Below are 17,531 nucleotides of genomic sequence, written 5' to 3'. Positions count from 1 at the left end.
CTTTTGTTAACTTGGTTGTCTGTTGTCATATGAGGAATCAACATAGCTCTTTTTTTACAAGTGTAAAACAAGGAGACCATTAGCACAAAAATGGGTAACTAGGAGAACATTATATAAAAATAAATGTTCTCCCTAAACTTAGGCAAATAACTTCTGCCTGCGGAACCACCTTCCTAACTTTTTTATCGCCACCACATGCGTTTGCCACCATTTTTATCTGTGTTCTACTTTCCCTACACCATCAAAAAATAACTCCTTAACATGGATTTACATCAACAAAAATATGTTTTAACTTATTTCCCACACACATAAACCTAACAATGTTTACTGCAACTTCCCTTCAATAGTAAAAGCACCCGCAAAATTGTTCACCTTCTCATACACCATAAACCCTGGTTTTCGATTTCAAGAAAAAGTGCCACCTAAATGTAACATCCGCCAAAAACGAATGCCCGAACTTGACTTGTATTGTAAATCAGACCCTTTAGAAATAAATAAATAAATAAATATGAGAATTTTTATTGTTTTTTATTATATTTTTATTATTGTTATATTGTATTTATCGTTACGAATGCGTAATTTAAAAAAAATAAAAACGATTTAAAAACATAAATTATATAAGTAATAATTGGTTAACGTAGTCAGTTGTTATAAAGGGGTAAACTAACTAAGTTAGTATGATAAGTTACATAAGTTATAAGTTAAAGTGGCTGAATCTGACAAAGCTTGAAAGTTATTAGAAAGGGGAAAGAAAAGAAACACAATTGTTCAAAACTCAAACAGGTAAAATAGTTTTTAGTACAAATCTAATAGTTATTTTTATTGTTATTACCTCAAACATATTAAAAATTGTAAAACACATATCTTAAAGATGCAATTTATGAAAAAAAAAAAAAAACTAGTATCAAGCACCCGCGTTACGGTGGGGGTGTAAAACCGTGAGAAAAAGCATCAATGCCACACCACCGACAACGACCGCCAATACTGAAGTTGCGACGTGTTAATGCGAAAAAATTAGACCGGAACGTAAAATATAGAAAATAATAACTAAGTCGATTTAGGACACGCGTGTTGCGACGAACCTGTAAAACATGAAAAAAATAGATGATGTAAAAACGTTGAGCGGAATGTAAAGACATTGAACTATATACGCACGTTGCGTCGTGTTAACTCGTAAAATTTTGACCGAAACATAAAACGAAATTTACGAAATATGAAAAGGAAGAGACCAAAGTTGAAAGTAAAAAAGTTGTGAAATTAAATTGGAAAAGATAAAAACTTTTGGGTTAAAAATAAAAAATACAAATAGTTTTGGGTTAAAAGTGTAATATCATTTTTTTGAAAACTCCCCTAAACCTTAAGTACAAACCCTCTATGTATAAAAATGTTGCAAATTTATAGTATGGAAATAAAGTTTTGGATTAAAAGTGTAATATTTTTTTTTCTGAAAACTCCCTTAAACCTGAAGTACAAACACTCTACAGTAAAAACTCTATAAAATAATACACTTGGGACCACCAAAATTTATTAATTAAAAGAGTTATTAATTAATCGATAAATTAATAATTATTAATTAATTTTTATTAATTTATAGAATTATAGTAGAATACTTAGTTTACAAACACCTTTCAAGCTTCCACTTAATTATTGTATACAATGCATGTATATCAAATGAACGGCCCAATTTGAAAGAAACCTTCAATCTCCCACCTTATTATGCTTCTTGTGTTCAATGAGAAATTGATTTCTTGTTGAGCTATGAGAAAACAACACCAGAAGTTCTTACCATGCTAAGGAAAATTAGAGACGAGATTCAAGGGAAAATTGATTTCAACAAAAAACAAAAGACAATTGAGTCATTTTTCAAGAAACCTTCATAAATCATTCATGTAATATGCTATATATAAGGAATTATTAATTTATATTTTATATGGGGTCTAAAGAAATTATCAAAAATGTATTATCTTATAATTTTAGCGAATTATTAATTTAGCACCTTATCCCCGAGTCGGGACCGGCAAAAAATATTATGTTAGAGAGTTTATTAAATAATCAAGTATTAATTTATTGAGTTTGTACTGTATATATAAAAATGTTGTAAATTTATAGTGTGAAAATAACCCAATGCAATTTATGAAAAAATAAATAACTTTTATCAAAGCACATGACGGGTAATTATTTTTATCAAATATACAATGAATTTTAAATAAAAAGCCAAGATTTCATGTTCCATCGCTCCTCAACACATAAATCCACACAGGGAACAAGACCGCCTGATATATGGGGCCATGGCCTTAAAATTGACCCCGTGTAGTATTAAAGATATTGTAAACATAGATAAAAAGTACTTGCCAATGATCCTTTGGTGGAGCGGTGGAAAGGACTTGGCTATGTGAGTGGTCTCAGGTTCGATTTTCACCTCCATCAAAGGTGAGGCATTGGGGTTATTCCTAACCCAAGAATGGCAAGGACTTCGGTTTAAGCCTGAGGGAACCCGAGTTTTTTATTACGGCCAAGGTTGGAGAACTCGCTAGTCGCTAGCGGGTCGGTGAGGTAGGGACTAGCGACTACTCGGAATTAATCGGGATTAATCGGATCGGACTTTTTATGTATAATTTTAAGTTTTTATACATATATACATATATTTTTATACGTAATTTTTTTAAGTGGACAAGTTTTGACCGGAATCTGGGAGGTTTTGGCCGGAATATGTGTTTTTTCCGATTTTTTCTGACTTTTTCCAATTTTTTCTGATTTTTTCCGTTTTTTTTTTTGTTTTTTCCCGATTTTTTCCGATTTTTCCCGACCGACTAGTCGCGATTAGGGCCGACTAGGGCCGATTAGGGCCAACTAGGCCGACTAGCGATTTTTTTACTGATTAGCTGAAAATTACTCAGTTGATGGGCGACTAGCGACTATTCAGCGATTAATCGCCGACTAGTCGCGATTTTTGCAACCATGATTACGGCGCATTTACTCCAGCGGGTCGCTCTGTCACAACAGGCGGTCGATTTATGTGGAGGGTGCAACTCCTATCAACTGGCAGGGGGTCGGAAATTTTCTAGGGGAAAGCTATGTCCCATTTCTACCGAGGCGTGGGCCCCGTTAAGACAACATAGTCCTTGGGACAGAAATGGGGCGGGCCTGCGTCTTGCGGGTGTGTATTAACCGTCTGTTGTGAATTACACCTTTCAAAAAAAAGACAAAAAGTACTTATAAGTTATAATAGTGTATTTAGAATTTTATAACGCGTTATATTATATTGTTTTATTAAAATAATGAAGACGGTAATCATCGTCAAGTTATATATAAAAACCAAATTATGTGATAACTTTGATAATATGTACGTTTGTGCTTTGATTACTTGTACATTTCTATTCACAACTTGGTTTCTAGTAAAATTTATATCGACATGTATATAAAAATTAACACATCACGACATACCCGAACTTTATAAAACATCATATTTTAAAACATATAAGACAAACAAAATATTCTCAAATTAATTATATCTATACTATATAATAAAAGAAACCTGATTTGGTTTACACATGTCATTCAATGGGGGCATCAATAATTTATTGATAAATTTTAAATTTTAAATTAAAAAGATTTAAAAATTATATTAGAACTTTATTTTAATTGTAAATATAAAGTCTAAAATGTGTTTTAGATACCTTTAATATTTGAACTGATTATCTAATTAATAGATACAAATCACTATTTTTCATAAAAACTATTTACGTCATTTTATATCTCATAAACAATTTAAATATCTTCTATCCGATTTAATTTGAAGAGATAACAACGTAATTTTCATAAATTCTCAAATAGTTAATATATACTATTAGTTAGCATGTATAACAAATAAATCATTTAATTTGAGTTTTTTGAAGTTCGGGTCATTACAATATCTATATCTATACTATACAATAAAAGAAACCTGATTTGGGACACATGTTATTCAATGAGGGCATCAATAATTTATTGATAAATTTTAAATTCTAAATTAAAAAGATTTAAATATTATATTAGAATTTTATTTTGATTGTAAATATAAAGTCTAAAATGTGTTTTAAATCTAATCTATAATTTATGGATTTAATTTTGATTTGAAATTATTAAACAAAAACCCATAAAATTAGTAACCATTTAATCAATTTCGTAAGTTTTACTTTCCCTTCTAGAATTAAATTAGATTTTTGTGATAATTAAAGTTTTGCCAAGAATATAAAAAATCATTATTTAATATTCAATATATTACATCAAATATTTAGAATTAAACTCCACTTCATTCTAAATACTAGGTATGTTTTTTTACTCTTCATATGCTATGCATATTATCTATGTCACATAGAAAACATCATGTATTTTTATATAAGTTAGATACATGTGTTTTAAAACAAGGTAAACTCTTAACATACATATTTTTTCCTATTATAACTAAGATGTAGAGGTCTGTGAAAGGTATCTTCACATTCGGAATGTCATAACTTTTTTTTTAAATTTAGATTTACTTAGTTGTCGTATGGTGTCTCATGTCTTTATTTTTATTTTTTCACTTATATATATGTTTCATTGATTCAGTTGTACATGTAAAGTATTACACTATACATAGTATTTTCTCAACTACAGTTAATTGGTTTTATTGATTCAATTTTTGTCTATTCATTTACATTACTTTTATCTGTCTAGAAGTCCCTTTTCAGACCTTTCAAATGGTATGGGACATATTACATTATCAATAGTTTTTATTGGTTTCCTTACTAACTGTGATAAAAGTAATTATTTCGTACAATTCATATTGGTTTATAGCTTTGAATACGAGTGTAATGTTAATGATAGCGAAAGTGAGGAAACTATATTTGGATGGTAGAAAATATAATATTATGCCAACATTAACCGTCAGAATAATCTATTATCAGATAAAATCAGACACGTTACCTTTGAACAAGAAAATGTCACAATAAATATTAGTAGTGGTACAAAATTTTAAGTTCCTATGACAAATCCTAAAACAAATAACAAATCATATTATTATGAATGGCTATACAAACTTCAATATTTATTTCGTATTTGGTCTGCATATTACTCTATATTATATATACTTAGATCATATTATGAACATATTTTTTTTATTTCACATTATAATTATGATTCACCCCGTGTATTACACGGGGCAATAACCTAGTTATACTAATAAAATATAACAAAAAAAATAATGTTAGCCCCTCGTATCATAACTTTGCTAATTATAGTTTTATTGTTGTAACAATATTTAGAGTTAATTACATAGTTAGTCCTTGTAGTTTGCACAAAGTAACATACTTAGGTACTAATAGTTTAAAATTACATTCTAGGGTATTAACTTTTCATTTTGTAACATTTGGAGGTATTAACGTTATTTGTAGGCTTAAAATCACATTCTATTAGTACCTAAGTATGTTATTTTGTGCAAACCACAGGGACTAACTATGTTAATACCCTAGAAGTTAATACCTCCAAACGTTACAAAATGAAAAGTTAATACCCTAGAAGGTGATTTTAAACTATTAGCACCTAAGTATGTTATTTTGTGCAAACCACAGGGACTAACTATGTAATTAACTCCAATATTTATTAAGAGTATGTTCTAAACCTCTGTTACTGTAATTCAACTAAAATAAATATTCTTTTCTAAACTTTGTTTAATTTTCAACAACCTTTCACATCAAATTCTCTATCTTTATTTCTATTTTAATCACAAACACTTATTTTAATATATTTTATTGGTTTCATACACTCATAAAAATATATTTAGAAATGAATAGTAAGTCTCGGTACTTAGAGAACTAGTGTAGGTTTTCTAAACCTTATCTCTATTCTAGAGATCCGATGAAAACTACAAATGCAAGAAAACCTTATATTTTTTCTCAATAATTTTAAGAAAATACTATTGTGAATGCTCTATGACCATACGATGTGCAGGGGAGTGCCAACTGCCAAGTCTGCTCCATGGTCACAAAACACCGTGACGGGTGAGGTGCGAAGAGGACATGAGTCACTGACAACTCTCCACCGTTTACACAATTTGTCACAACCCCAAAATACCACCTAGGGAAAGTCCCTGTTAGACGTGTGACATTCCAACAACGAGCCACTAATTACATTGAACTCATACATATATTTAAATAAAGCTTTCATTTATTAACATAAAGTATTACAAAACGTTACATATCATTCATTGTATACAGCGGAAGCAAAACTCATTTGTTAAGTATTTCATAAACCATGTGTACATAACCATTAGGTTTGTATTGCAGTTCCAAGTATCTCGACCCATGACCACTTCAGCATTCCAGACAGCAGGTTCCCAATGCTATAACCCTATAGTCCTGCAAGCATGCAGACAAGTGTGTCAGACGACGCTGGTGAGTTCAAAGTTTTGTTACCGAGTCTAGTTACCAGATACATGTATAAAACAGTTTAACAATTTGATTTGATGTTGTTATTACTCGATTACCGTATGTGGCGACTAGATGTGAATGCCCAACCCCAATGCCTCCATTTAAGCATTGGTCATGAGGTCAAGGTATCAAACAACCTTGAATAGATGTAAGGGGTCTTATATGTACACGATGAGAATGCCCAACCCCAATGCCTCTAACTAGGCATTGGTCATGAAGTCCAGGTAATTAGTTCACGCCCGTCCTTTCGGCCCGGTGTGAGGGTGCCAAACCTAATAGCGCTATCAACTAAATACCTCGTTGCTTCTTCAGCAACACGGTAGATGTATGGGGTCTTACATGATTTATACTGTGTTCAATAACCAACATCCCAAATAAACAGTTTACCCAGTATTCCCTTTAGAAACGTTTACCAGATGTCCCAAACCACCGGGACGCATGCTTAGAAAAGAGCAGTGAACTCAGCTTTGGTTTGCTCGGTAAGATTAATTACTTGTTTAACAGAAATGATCAATCGAATCCTATGATAGTTGTACATAACAGTCAGTTCACATACAAGCTTAGTGCGTATTGTTTCACATGTACTCATCAGACAGTGCATTAGCATTAAGCAGGCTGTGGAAGTGATATCAGTCAATCAACAGGGTCCATGTCTCACAAAGGCATTTATCAATTCATGTCATCTACACTGTTACACGCAAAAATCACAAACACTACTCAACACATTGCAACTACTCGCATCCTGCTCATATTACCATTTTCCTAGCTAACATGATTTAGCTCCTTATAAATAATATAACCATCTGACTACTATTGTGAGCTCACAAGAACAACATGTTACTTGAAATTATATACATGCGTGTGGGTAGCCCATTGGGCCCAAGTTCAGTTTATTATCATAACTACAAATTAATACTAGCTCCACACTTTGAGTCATAACAGTCAATTAGGCTTCGGTCCACAACACTTTATGTTACAGCTACATCGATTGGTCCAGCAAAACAGACCCAGTTATGACCGACCTATCTTAATTATTTTTAGTGTATAAGTGTGTGTGCGGCCCATTGTCTTACCCAGCCCTAGCCGACGAAGCGTAGCCCAAAGATTAACCCACAACATCAGATTATAACCCAACCTCTATTGGACTCTCAACATCATAACACTTAATTCCTTTATTGGGTCTCGGCCCACTATCCCCATATTCATTTAGTGGATTAATAGTCTATCTAAACAGCACGATATGAACTAATGTTGACTATAGAAATCATGAATTCAAGTATCACAAAAATTCACATGTGCTCACCTAATCTGTTAATTGATCGAACCTACACCCCTATCGGCTGCTTAATCAATATTTAATACATATACATGAAATATCATAATCATTACTTAACATCACCCATACTAATAGATTTCAGCAATTTACCAATTGTTGTGCACATTAGCCGTAAACATGTCATCAAATAACAAACATAAATCATGCAGTAACACTCCATTTAAGTATATTGTTACCCTAATATTTAATCTTCAAGAACATCTATATGCAAATAGTACATGTTTATTAACATATAAATATATGTCATAACACAAGAATTTAATTCAAAACATCAAGATATCACACTAACCCATACTAGCAGATTGCTTCGAAGGGGGAAGGGATCCACAGCCGTGTGAGGTATCCTGATGGGGGGGTGGGGGGGTAGGGTTTTGTTTGAGTTCTTGTTATCTTGTTTACGTAGAGATATGTGTATTAATAATCTAAGTTCAACAACAGCCCCAAATACAAGTCCTATTTGGGTTCGTCCAAGCCCAAACGTGACTACCAAGGTTCCAAGTGTGTTTGTGTTATATGTAGGCCCAACATGTATAAACTAATAATCGGCCCAACATATGTGTTTATTACTCATAATTGTGGTGTAAGTAACCCAAGTTCGTTCGGCCCAAATGCAATGTGAACAAATTTAATCTAAACTAGCACAAAACGTTTCGCACAAGAAGGGAATGAATAACAGAAGATTTAGATCACAAGATTAAACGTTATTAACCTCAAAAGTGCGGGTTGTCACATCATCCCCAACTTGAAAGAAATTTCGTCCCGAAATTTGACAAGTAGGCACAGAGGAGTGAAGTGAGAAATCAAGATTGTTGCGAATTTTCCTCAGGTGCCACACAATTCCTACATGACACCCACTTTTTATTAAGCATTTATGTCACACAATTATTTATTTATTTTTTCACATTTCACGTTCACCAAAATATATGGTTAAATTAGGGATGAACATTTAGTATTTAGTATCGATACCGGTATTGAACCGTGTCGTACCAAGGCATTTTCAATACCAATTCGATTTTTTTTTTTGTTTTCCAGAATCAGTACTTTGGTTCGATACGGTACGATATTGATACCGAACAAAACAGTAAATTGTAGATCAAGTGGTAAAAGACTTGTATGCCTCTTGAGAGATACAGTTTCAATTCTCACTTGGTGCAGTTGATACCAAACAAAACCGTAAATTGTAGATCAAGTGGTGAAAGACTTGTATGTCTTTTGAGAGATACAGTTTCAACTCTCACTTGGTGCAGAGTGAGGCACTGATGGGCAATGATAGGAGACCCAAGGAAACTTGGGTTGGATCCTTGAGCCACACGGGTTTTACCAGTAATTTCACCGTTGTGCATACGGACGGATGGGTTACTGGGTTTTTCCCGGAATTGGTGATGAACTCGCGTTACTCTCGGAATACTCTGTTTGTCTAGTGGGTACCCCGAGAATGTTCGGGATTGATTCTGTGCCGTTTAAAAAAAAAAAAAAAAAAAAAAAAAAGTTGATATATACCCCGACCGCCAAAGTAACCCAAACCCCCCAACGATCCGGGAACAAAAATCCCCTAAAAACCAGTGAATAATAATAACAACAATGGCAGAAGAGGAAGTAGTGATCGAAGTGGAGGCTGCACAATCCGTGTACGGTGACGATTGTCTGGTTATCTCACAATACCCACCTCATCTCAACCTTCTAATCAAGCCCAGAACCGCTGATGTTTCCTCTCAACAGGTTTTCCCCTTTTCAAGATCCCCATCTTTCATTCTATCCACCTGTTTATGTGTATACAGTCTGTTGATCATTAAAAAGATGACATTTTTATGCTCTGATTTCAAGAAAGTTTAGTTTTTTAGTTATCTGTTTTGTTGATTTTGTGTTTTTAAATAGATGGGTAATTAGTTTATTTGAAGTTGGGTTTTTTTAATCTTTTTTTTTTGAAATTAGTTGTGTGTGTTATTGAAATGTTGGTTATTGATGCTGAATTAGGGTTTTGGTCAAGGTTGGAGAACTCGCTAGTCGTTAGTCAGTCGGCAGGTGAGGTGGGGTCCGTGGGGACTAGCGACTACTCGGGATTATCGGGATTAATCGGATCGGGTTTTTTATATGTAATTTTCAGCTATGCAGTTAATGCGGTAAAATATCGGATATCGGTCAAGGACCGATATTTGAGATATAGGTTATCTCGGTGAGATATCGGTGGGATATCGGTAATTTTAAATTTTTAATATAATGAAAAATTTACATATGTAGCAATTTAACAATAATAATTCAGTGATATATCGGTTATATCGGTGATATATCGGTTAGATCGGTCAAATATCGGTGAAATATTTAACAATAATAATTCAGTGAAATATCGGTTACATCGGTCAATATCGCCGATAATATCGGTACCGATATTCTGACCGATATTTGACACCGATATTTTACTTGGGGACCGATATGACCGATATAACCGATATCTAACCGATATATCACCGATATTAACTGCATAGATTTTCAGTTTTATGTATACATATACACATTTTTATAGATATATATTTTAAGTAGCTAGGTTTTAACTCTTACCCGACTCAGTTTTTTAAGTATACAAGATTAATTGTTGGAATTCACATGGTTTGGTTGGAAACTGACCGGAATATACAGGTTTTTTGCCGGACTCTGGTCGGAATCGCCGATTTTTGGCTGGCCGACTGGGCCCGATTAGACCCGACTAGGACCGACTAGGCCCGACTAGCGATTAATGGACCGATTAACGAAAAACTACTCAGTCACTGGCCGACTAGCGATTAATCGCCGCCTAGTAGCGATTTTTACAACACTGGTTTTGGTAGTTTAAGTTAGGTGGGGTTTTTAATTATTTGCAGGGCTGGCAATTGGGTATCTGTTAAGACACGATTAGACCTGTTTGACTGAAAAATACACCCTTTGACTTTTTTAATTTTTAAAATAATTAAAATTACAATGTTAGGATCTATTGTTTATTCATCTTTGTACGTAAAACATAAAACTGTTTTATAAACATGAGGTAGAAAGTAGTTAAACGAGTCGTAATCATGTTTGAAACTTATGTTGTGCGCGCCGTCAGAAACCTGTTAAACCTGTTAAGACACGATTTGCCAGCCTTAATTATTTGAATTGGGTGGGTTATTTGGAGTCGGGATCGGGTTGCTGGATCATCAGATGCTTCAATGCTGATTTGACTCAGGGGTCATTATATTAATTTGGCGAAAAAATCAAAATTAAACCTTACTAAAAAACAAAATGTAGTGAAAATGGTTTTATTAGTGTATTTGAAATTTGGATTTGGAACTCCTTTGGAGGCGAACGATGTCTAAAAACGACAAAAAGGATGAAAATACCCTGAATGCTTAACGTAACGAAGAAGAAGCTTGATATGTAAAAGAGATAGAGAGAGTTGCAACTTTTGGCCATAGTTGTCGATAGCGAATAGCGACAAATAGCAACAAGGCACCTGTAGGCTACGTAGCGAATAGCGACAAATAGCGACGGCTATTTTATACATAGCGTTTACACTAGAAAAAGAATTTTGAAAATTTTTATACGTATATTACATCAAAATACCTTTGTGTATATGCTATTTAACATGTATATTTAACAAAAACCTATAAATCCAGCTATTTTATAGCTATATCTAATTGCTATTTACATCAATAAAAAAAAAAAAACAATCGCTATCATCGCTATTTGTCGCTATGACCCATATAGCGACACTACGTCGCATGGCTACATAGCGCGCTATAGCGGTCGCTATAGCCGCTATTAACAACTATGCTTTTGGCTGTACATAAAGCCTTAGTTTTAAAATACGCGCATAATACGTGATGCCCTGATGAGAGTGCAGCGCCACAGCTGATGCGTTGCATTTACGTGATGCGAGCGCATTTCGTATAATGCGCTCTGATGCACGCAACATTGTTTCTTATGTTTTTTTTCCTAGATTTTATGAACTGGGTTCGGTTTTTTCAGTAATTAATATCTTAGTATGCTTGATTTGAACCAAAATGCACAACTCTTATCTTCTTATTACGTCATCTGTTTTACTTTAAGTATGTTTTTTATAAGTTTTTATGTATAAATATTTTTTTAATATTTTATATAAAGAGTGCATCACATACGTGATGCGCTCGCATCGCGCATCAGTTTTTTGGACTAAACGCACCGGAGCGCATCACACATTTTAAAACCAAGCATAAAGCTTATTTGGTTGCACATAGAGCATAGTTGTTAAAAGCCATCGTCTCTTGCGCCTAGGCCCATTTTTTAGGCGAGGCGAGGCGAGGCGAGGCAGTTGCGCCTTAAGTCGAGGAAATTGTGCTTTAATTCTCCAGGTGATGGTTCAGGTGCACATTCCGACGAGATTCCTAGATTCCGGAGAGTTTCCGGCCAAATTTTCGAAATTCCGGCAAGATTCTAGCCAGATCCGTACTTTTATCTAAGGAAAACTACTTTTCTACACTAATACACTAATATTTTAGAACTTTTGGTACTAAATAAATGATATAAAGTGTTATATAATAGATTTTGTTATTTTTTATTTAAAGAATAGTATTCTTTTTCTAATACATAATATATTTTAAATACTTTTTCATTATGCGCTTTATTTTTCTCAGGCCCTTGCTTTTTTTGCGCTTTGTGCCTAGGCCCCAGGCGAGGCCTATGCGCCTTGAGTGCGCCTAGCGCCTTTAATAACTATGACATAGAGTAATGCCTCGCATCTCGATTTTTGGGACCTAAACACTTCATAGTGCAAGAAGTCTTTTAAAACCAAGGGAACTCCACATGATGAACAACCATATGAATCAAAATTTGTCTTTTGACAGTTATAAGATCTCAAACTCAGATGTTGTTCCTTTTTGCAGTTTGTGGAAGCCGTTATAGGAATACGAGCAAGTTCCAAGGTATTTAAGGCATCTAAAAATGGAGTACCATTTGCATTGTTTAATAACCTTACATTTGGATATCATCTATTAACCAAATCACACCTTCACGAGCTTGCGTGAGGGGGCTCTTTTTGCACACGCGGGTCAAAATTAGATTTTCAAGGAGACTGATATGTGATATGTAAAACTGACCAAGAGGATGAAGAAATTATGAATGGTTTACATGATGTGAAGCTTTTGCCTCACCGCTCACGCCTTGAAGCACGTGCTTTTTAAAAACAAGATCATGAGATGTAGGATTTATGATAGTTTTTTATGCATTTTCAAGTTATATGAAAGTCACACTTTTTTTTTAACATTACGCCCCGCTTGCAGTATGCGCGTATAATGTATATATGTGTGGGCCATCGGGGGGCAAAAGTGAAAGTGCACTAATTTTAACGTTATTTTACTAATTTCGTGAAAATAACGTTAAAAGCTGAGGAAGGTTAATCATGCATCATGTGGTGGCGTTGATAGCTGAAAGACAAAAGGGTACATGCACTAATCAGTCTTTGTCCCGATTGCTGAGTGTTATTTGCCTTATATCCAAGGCTTGATGCAAAACTACCATCGAGCCGGGGGGTCTCACTGGAAGCAGCCTCTCTATTCCTACGGGGTAGAGGTAAGGCTGTCTACATCTTACCCTCCTCAGACCCTACCTTTGCTTTGCTATTGGTCGGATTTACCGAGTATGATGATGATGACGACACTTTTTTTTTAACATTTTTATACAAGTCGTGCATCTCGGATACTAGTTCCTAGCTGACGTTTCATCCCTTTTGTATGAGTTTTCACGGTAACAAATATTAACTTTTTACTGTAGTATCCAGATGAACCACCGGACATCATGATTATAGATTCCAAGGGTCTAGATCAACAACGACAAAATCATCTCGTAGCCGGTATCCATAACAAGGCTTGTGAACTCTCTTCAACTTCGATGCTTGTAGCACTTTGCGAGGTATATTACTAACCTAGATAACTTAAGTATTTGTAGTTCATTTTCATGAGTTGCGGAAGTAATTTCCGTGAATATATTGTTAACATGGTGTGAGGGCTGCAAATGAACCGAACGAACACGAACACAACAACCTTGTTCGTGTTCGTTTATTAAGGAAAAATAATGTGTTCACAAACAGTTCATGAACACTTACCAAACGAGATTTTTTGTTCGTGTTCGTTTGTTAAGGAAATGAACGTCTTCGTGTTCGTTTGTGTTTGTTCGTTAATTTTAAGTACTGGACAAAAGCGAACACAAACGAAAGTTCATGAACACAGACGAACACAAATGAAGGCAAGCAAACACAAACGAGCGTTTATGAACATTAACGAACACAAACCACCCCTATCTTGTACCGGGAATTTTGATGTTACCGAACGTTCACGAACATAAATGAATGAACGCGGTCCCTGTTCATGCTCGTTTGACTAACAAAACGAACGGAATTTGATTTGATGTTCGTGTTCGTTCATTTATTAAACAAACGAACACAAACGAACTTCCCGCCGAACAGTTTCGCTGAATGTTAAGTGATTGTTTTTACAGATAATTAGAAACAAATAATGAGTTATGATAAAACGAGGCGTCGGAGACGGTGTTTAGACTTTAGACGCGCTTTGATAATTATTCGCTTATTTTTTTACTAGGAAGCAGTAGAGAAGCTTACGAGCATGAATCACCCTGATGGAGATTGTCCTTTGTGTTTATCTCCTTTGCTCGACGACGGTGCATCGGATAATGCTCAATCGTTTATGAAACTGATGTCGTGTTTCCATTGCTTCCACCGGTAAGTGGTAAATAACTTTCGTTTCTTCTGAAACAAGTAATAACGGTCTAATTGCGCTTAGATGTTGATAATGAATTTTACCGTTTTTAACTTATTGTTATTTGAATGCAGTGAATGTATAATAAGGTGGTGGAAATGGCTCCAGACGCATAAAGAAACCGATCGTGCTAATTCATCCAGTCTACATGAGATTAAAACTCAATCAGGTGAATCAAGTTTAGGGGCTTTAATGTATATATTAAAGAGTAAACTTTCGTTTTGCTCCCTGTGGTTTGGTCACTTTAACGGTTTTGCCCCAAACCTTTAAAAATAGCCATTTTACTCCCTGATGTTTTGGTTTTGTTGCCGGTTTGCTCCCTGTGGGGAGCAAAATGGAAACACAAGACAATTTGGATGGAGTTAGAGGCGGGGAGCAAACTGGCAAAAAAACCGAAACATGAGGGAGCAAAATGGCTATTTTTAAAGGTTTGGAGCAAAACCGTTAAAAGTGAGCAAACCACAGGGAGCAAAATGGAAGTTTACTCTATATTAAAACTTGGTCTAGTTTTTTTTTTTTTTTTGTATAGAATGAGAAGGCATTTTGGTTATATGGGTTTCTCTTTTTGTCATTATCTGGTTAATATAGATATCTGACTTTGTTAAACGTTGTTATCGAATAGATATGAATAAAGACCCTGAAGACGGGATGGGTACTTGCCCAGTGTGCCGTAAGGTGTTCCATGCTAAAGACATTGAACACGTGCTCGACTTGGTGGAGGGTTATTCTCAGTTGGTATGTCTACAAAATTATTATTAGTCCGCAATTAAGTTTCTTGACGATATCATGTGGTGCTTGTTGTACTTTAAATTGTATAATCGTAGTACTTGATCGTTGGAAAAGTGGTGGCAAAGTGAGCGGGTCGGATAATGGGTCAAAAACATACATTTTTGTACTTTTTAAAAACGGGTCGGGTTGACCCACGACACTTTTTGCCCGAATGTGTTGGATTTTTTTTTTTTGAGTTAAATGCCATTTTAGTCCCTGTGGTTTGGGCCATTTTGCCAGTTTAGTCCAAAGGTTTCAATTTTAACCTGTGGGTCCAAAAAGGTTTCACAGTTCCCATTTTAGTCCACTGGGTTAACTTCATTCGTTTTTTCTGTTAACGAGAAGGCCAATTCGGTCATTTTATATGGCTGAATTGCCCTTTTAGTTAACAGAATTACATACAAAATGACCAAATTGGCCTTCTGGTTAACAGAAAAAATGGATGAAGTTAACCCAGTGGACTAAAATGGCAACTGTGAAACCTTTTTGGACCCACATGTTAAAAATGAAACCTTTGGACTAAACTGGCAAAATGACACAAACCACAGGGACTAAAATGGCATTTAACTCTTTTTTTTTATAAATAGTAAATGTCAAATATGATTTAAAAGTTATCTTCTTGCTATATTAGTCAAATATTTTGATTAAAATCATTTAGGATGATTTATACATTAGACATACATTGTGTCCTACTTCTGACCTGTTTGACCCGTTTGAGATAAAACATAATAATCAACCTATTCATAAATAGATAGGTCAAAATGACGCCCTTCGTTTGCAACAATTTACATTCCGTAATAATCATTTGTCATGAATTTTACTTTCAGAATCTTGAAAATGCCGACGACATAGAAAATGACACGCTTCTTCACTCGGATTCCGAAAACACAAGGCGGCAGAATTTCGAGGTCATCCTGAAGCTACAGCAGGAGAACAACGGCTTGATTGAGCCTAAAAAGACTGAAGTTTTGATGCCCGGAATGTTCCTTCCCCGCCCCGCCCCCACCACATCAACCGCCGCCACCTCAGATAAAGAAGCCATCAATAGTGAACATGTAACCGAAACTAAAACGAATGGTGGTGTTTCTAAGCTGAGTAGCAGTAACCGTAGAAACTGGAGGCCAAGAAGCAACCGCACCACCTCTGTCGCCACATCAGACAAAGAAGCCATAAATGGTGAACATGCGACTGAATCTAGAACGGATGGTGGTGTTTCTAAGGCGAGTAGCAGTAACCGTAGAGGCTCGAGGCCTAGAGGCAATTACAGAGGGAATAATTCAAGAGGTCAAGTTAATAGACAATGGGTTATTAAAGAGAATGGAAATGCCAAGTGAAGGTTTATGTTATATTACAATTTTGTTCACATTACTACACTTTTTTTTAATCTCTTTTTTTACAAGGGTGTGTTGTTCTTTTTGTAATCAAAAGAACAGTTTGTTGGCGGCGCAGTTTGTTGCTCGTCTACCTGCTATCCTTATGTAATTTGCCTTGATGATTGGAATGAAAATCTAGTTCTTTAAAAAAAAAAACACACCATCATGAAGTTAAGAACCTGGTTCTGTTTGCTACCCTTGATAGGGAGCTATCGCATGGATACACACATGTGCATCCAACGTCGCAAAGGAAATGGAGGGATGATGTGGCGCCTAAGTTTTCATCGTTTGGTGATGTAAAACGGAAGCACAAATACGACGGAATGCACTTTTCGAATGAATACAAACACAACTTTTTTTTTGAACGATCAACTTAATTAACACACAGAAGGTCCTCAAAGCGAGGACCTCTTCAAAAAAAAAAAAAAAAAAAAAAAAACTACAACGAATACAGAGGGTTTTTACGCCATTCTTGCCAAAGCAAACAATTACAATCAAACCTATGTCTAAACCAAAAAAATGATCTAGACTTGATGTTGTACAACGAATACAAACACAGCTGAATGCACTTTTTGAATGAATAATAAAAGAGGGCAGATATAAACATGCCATGTACTCTAAAGTCAAACCGCTTTTCCACAAAGTCAAACAATTCTACACAGAATCTCCAACGCAACATTTTTCAAGTGGTATCAGAGCATATGGCTCGTATCTACTTGTGAATTAACTAGAAACGTTTGAAGAAGTTTGATCGATTTTCGAAAATTTTGGACACTTTGACCGTCAAATTCTACTCATTTCTACTCTTACATTCTTATTTCATCATTTTCTACCTAAACCTATCGGAGTT

At 34.9% G+C, this 17,531-nt stretch overlaps 1 protein-coding gene across 1 annotated transcript; it reads left to right on the top strand.

Annotated features, from left to right (window-relative positions):
- The first annotated feature begins 9,293 nt into the window (after positions 1–9,293).
- Positions 9,294–16,837, top strand: LOC110900115. Its single transcript, XM_022147019.2, has 7 exons — positions 9,294–9,501; positions 12,654–12,692; positions 13,540–13,677; positions 14,364–14,503; positions 14,615–14,709; positions 15,163–15,275; positions 16,136–16,837. Exons 1-7 carry the CDS (start codon positions 9,364–9,366, stop codon positions 16,640–16,642), a joined length of 1,170 nt encoding a protein of 389 aa, XP_022002711.1. The 5' UTR covers positions 9,294–9,363; the 3' UTR covers positions 16,643–16,837.
- The last annotated feature ends 694 nt before the right edge of the window (positions 16,838–17,531 follow it).

The sequence above is a fragment of the Helianthus annuus genome, chromosome 13, assembly GCF_002127325.2.
Source record: "Helianthus annuus cultivar XRQ/B chromosome 13, HanXRQr2.0-SUNRISE, whole genome shotgun sequence".
Classification (NCBI taxonomy): Eukaryota; Viridiplantae; Streptophyta; class Magnoliopsida; order Asterales; family Asteraceae; genus Helianthus; species Helianthus annuus.
Note: the sequence above shows the minus strand (reverse complement) of the source record. Positions and strands in the feature narration are given on the sequence as shown.

Excerpts from the sequence above, each read along its gene's own strand:
- LOC110900115 (XM_022147019.2), top strand. The coding sequence starts at position 9,364 with ATGGCAGAAGAGGAAGTAGTGATCGAAGTGGAGGCTGCACAATCCGTG. Across the intron at positions 9,502-12,653 it reads CTGATGTTTCCTCTCAACAG|TTTGTGGAAGCCGTTATAGG; the intron begins GTTTTCCCCTTT and ends TCCTTTTTGCAG. Across the intron at positions 13,678-14,363 it reads TGCTTGTAGCACTTTGCGAG|GAAGCAGTAGAGAAGCTTAC; the intron begins GTATATTACTAA and ends TTTTTTTACTAG.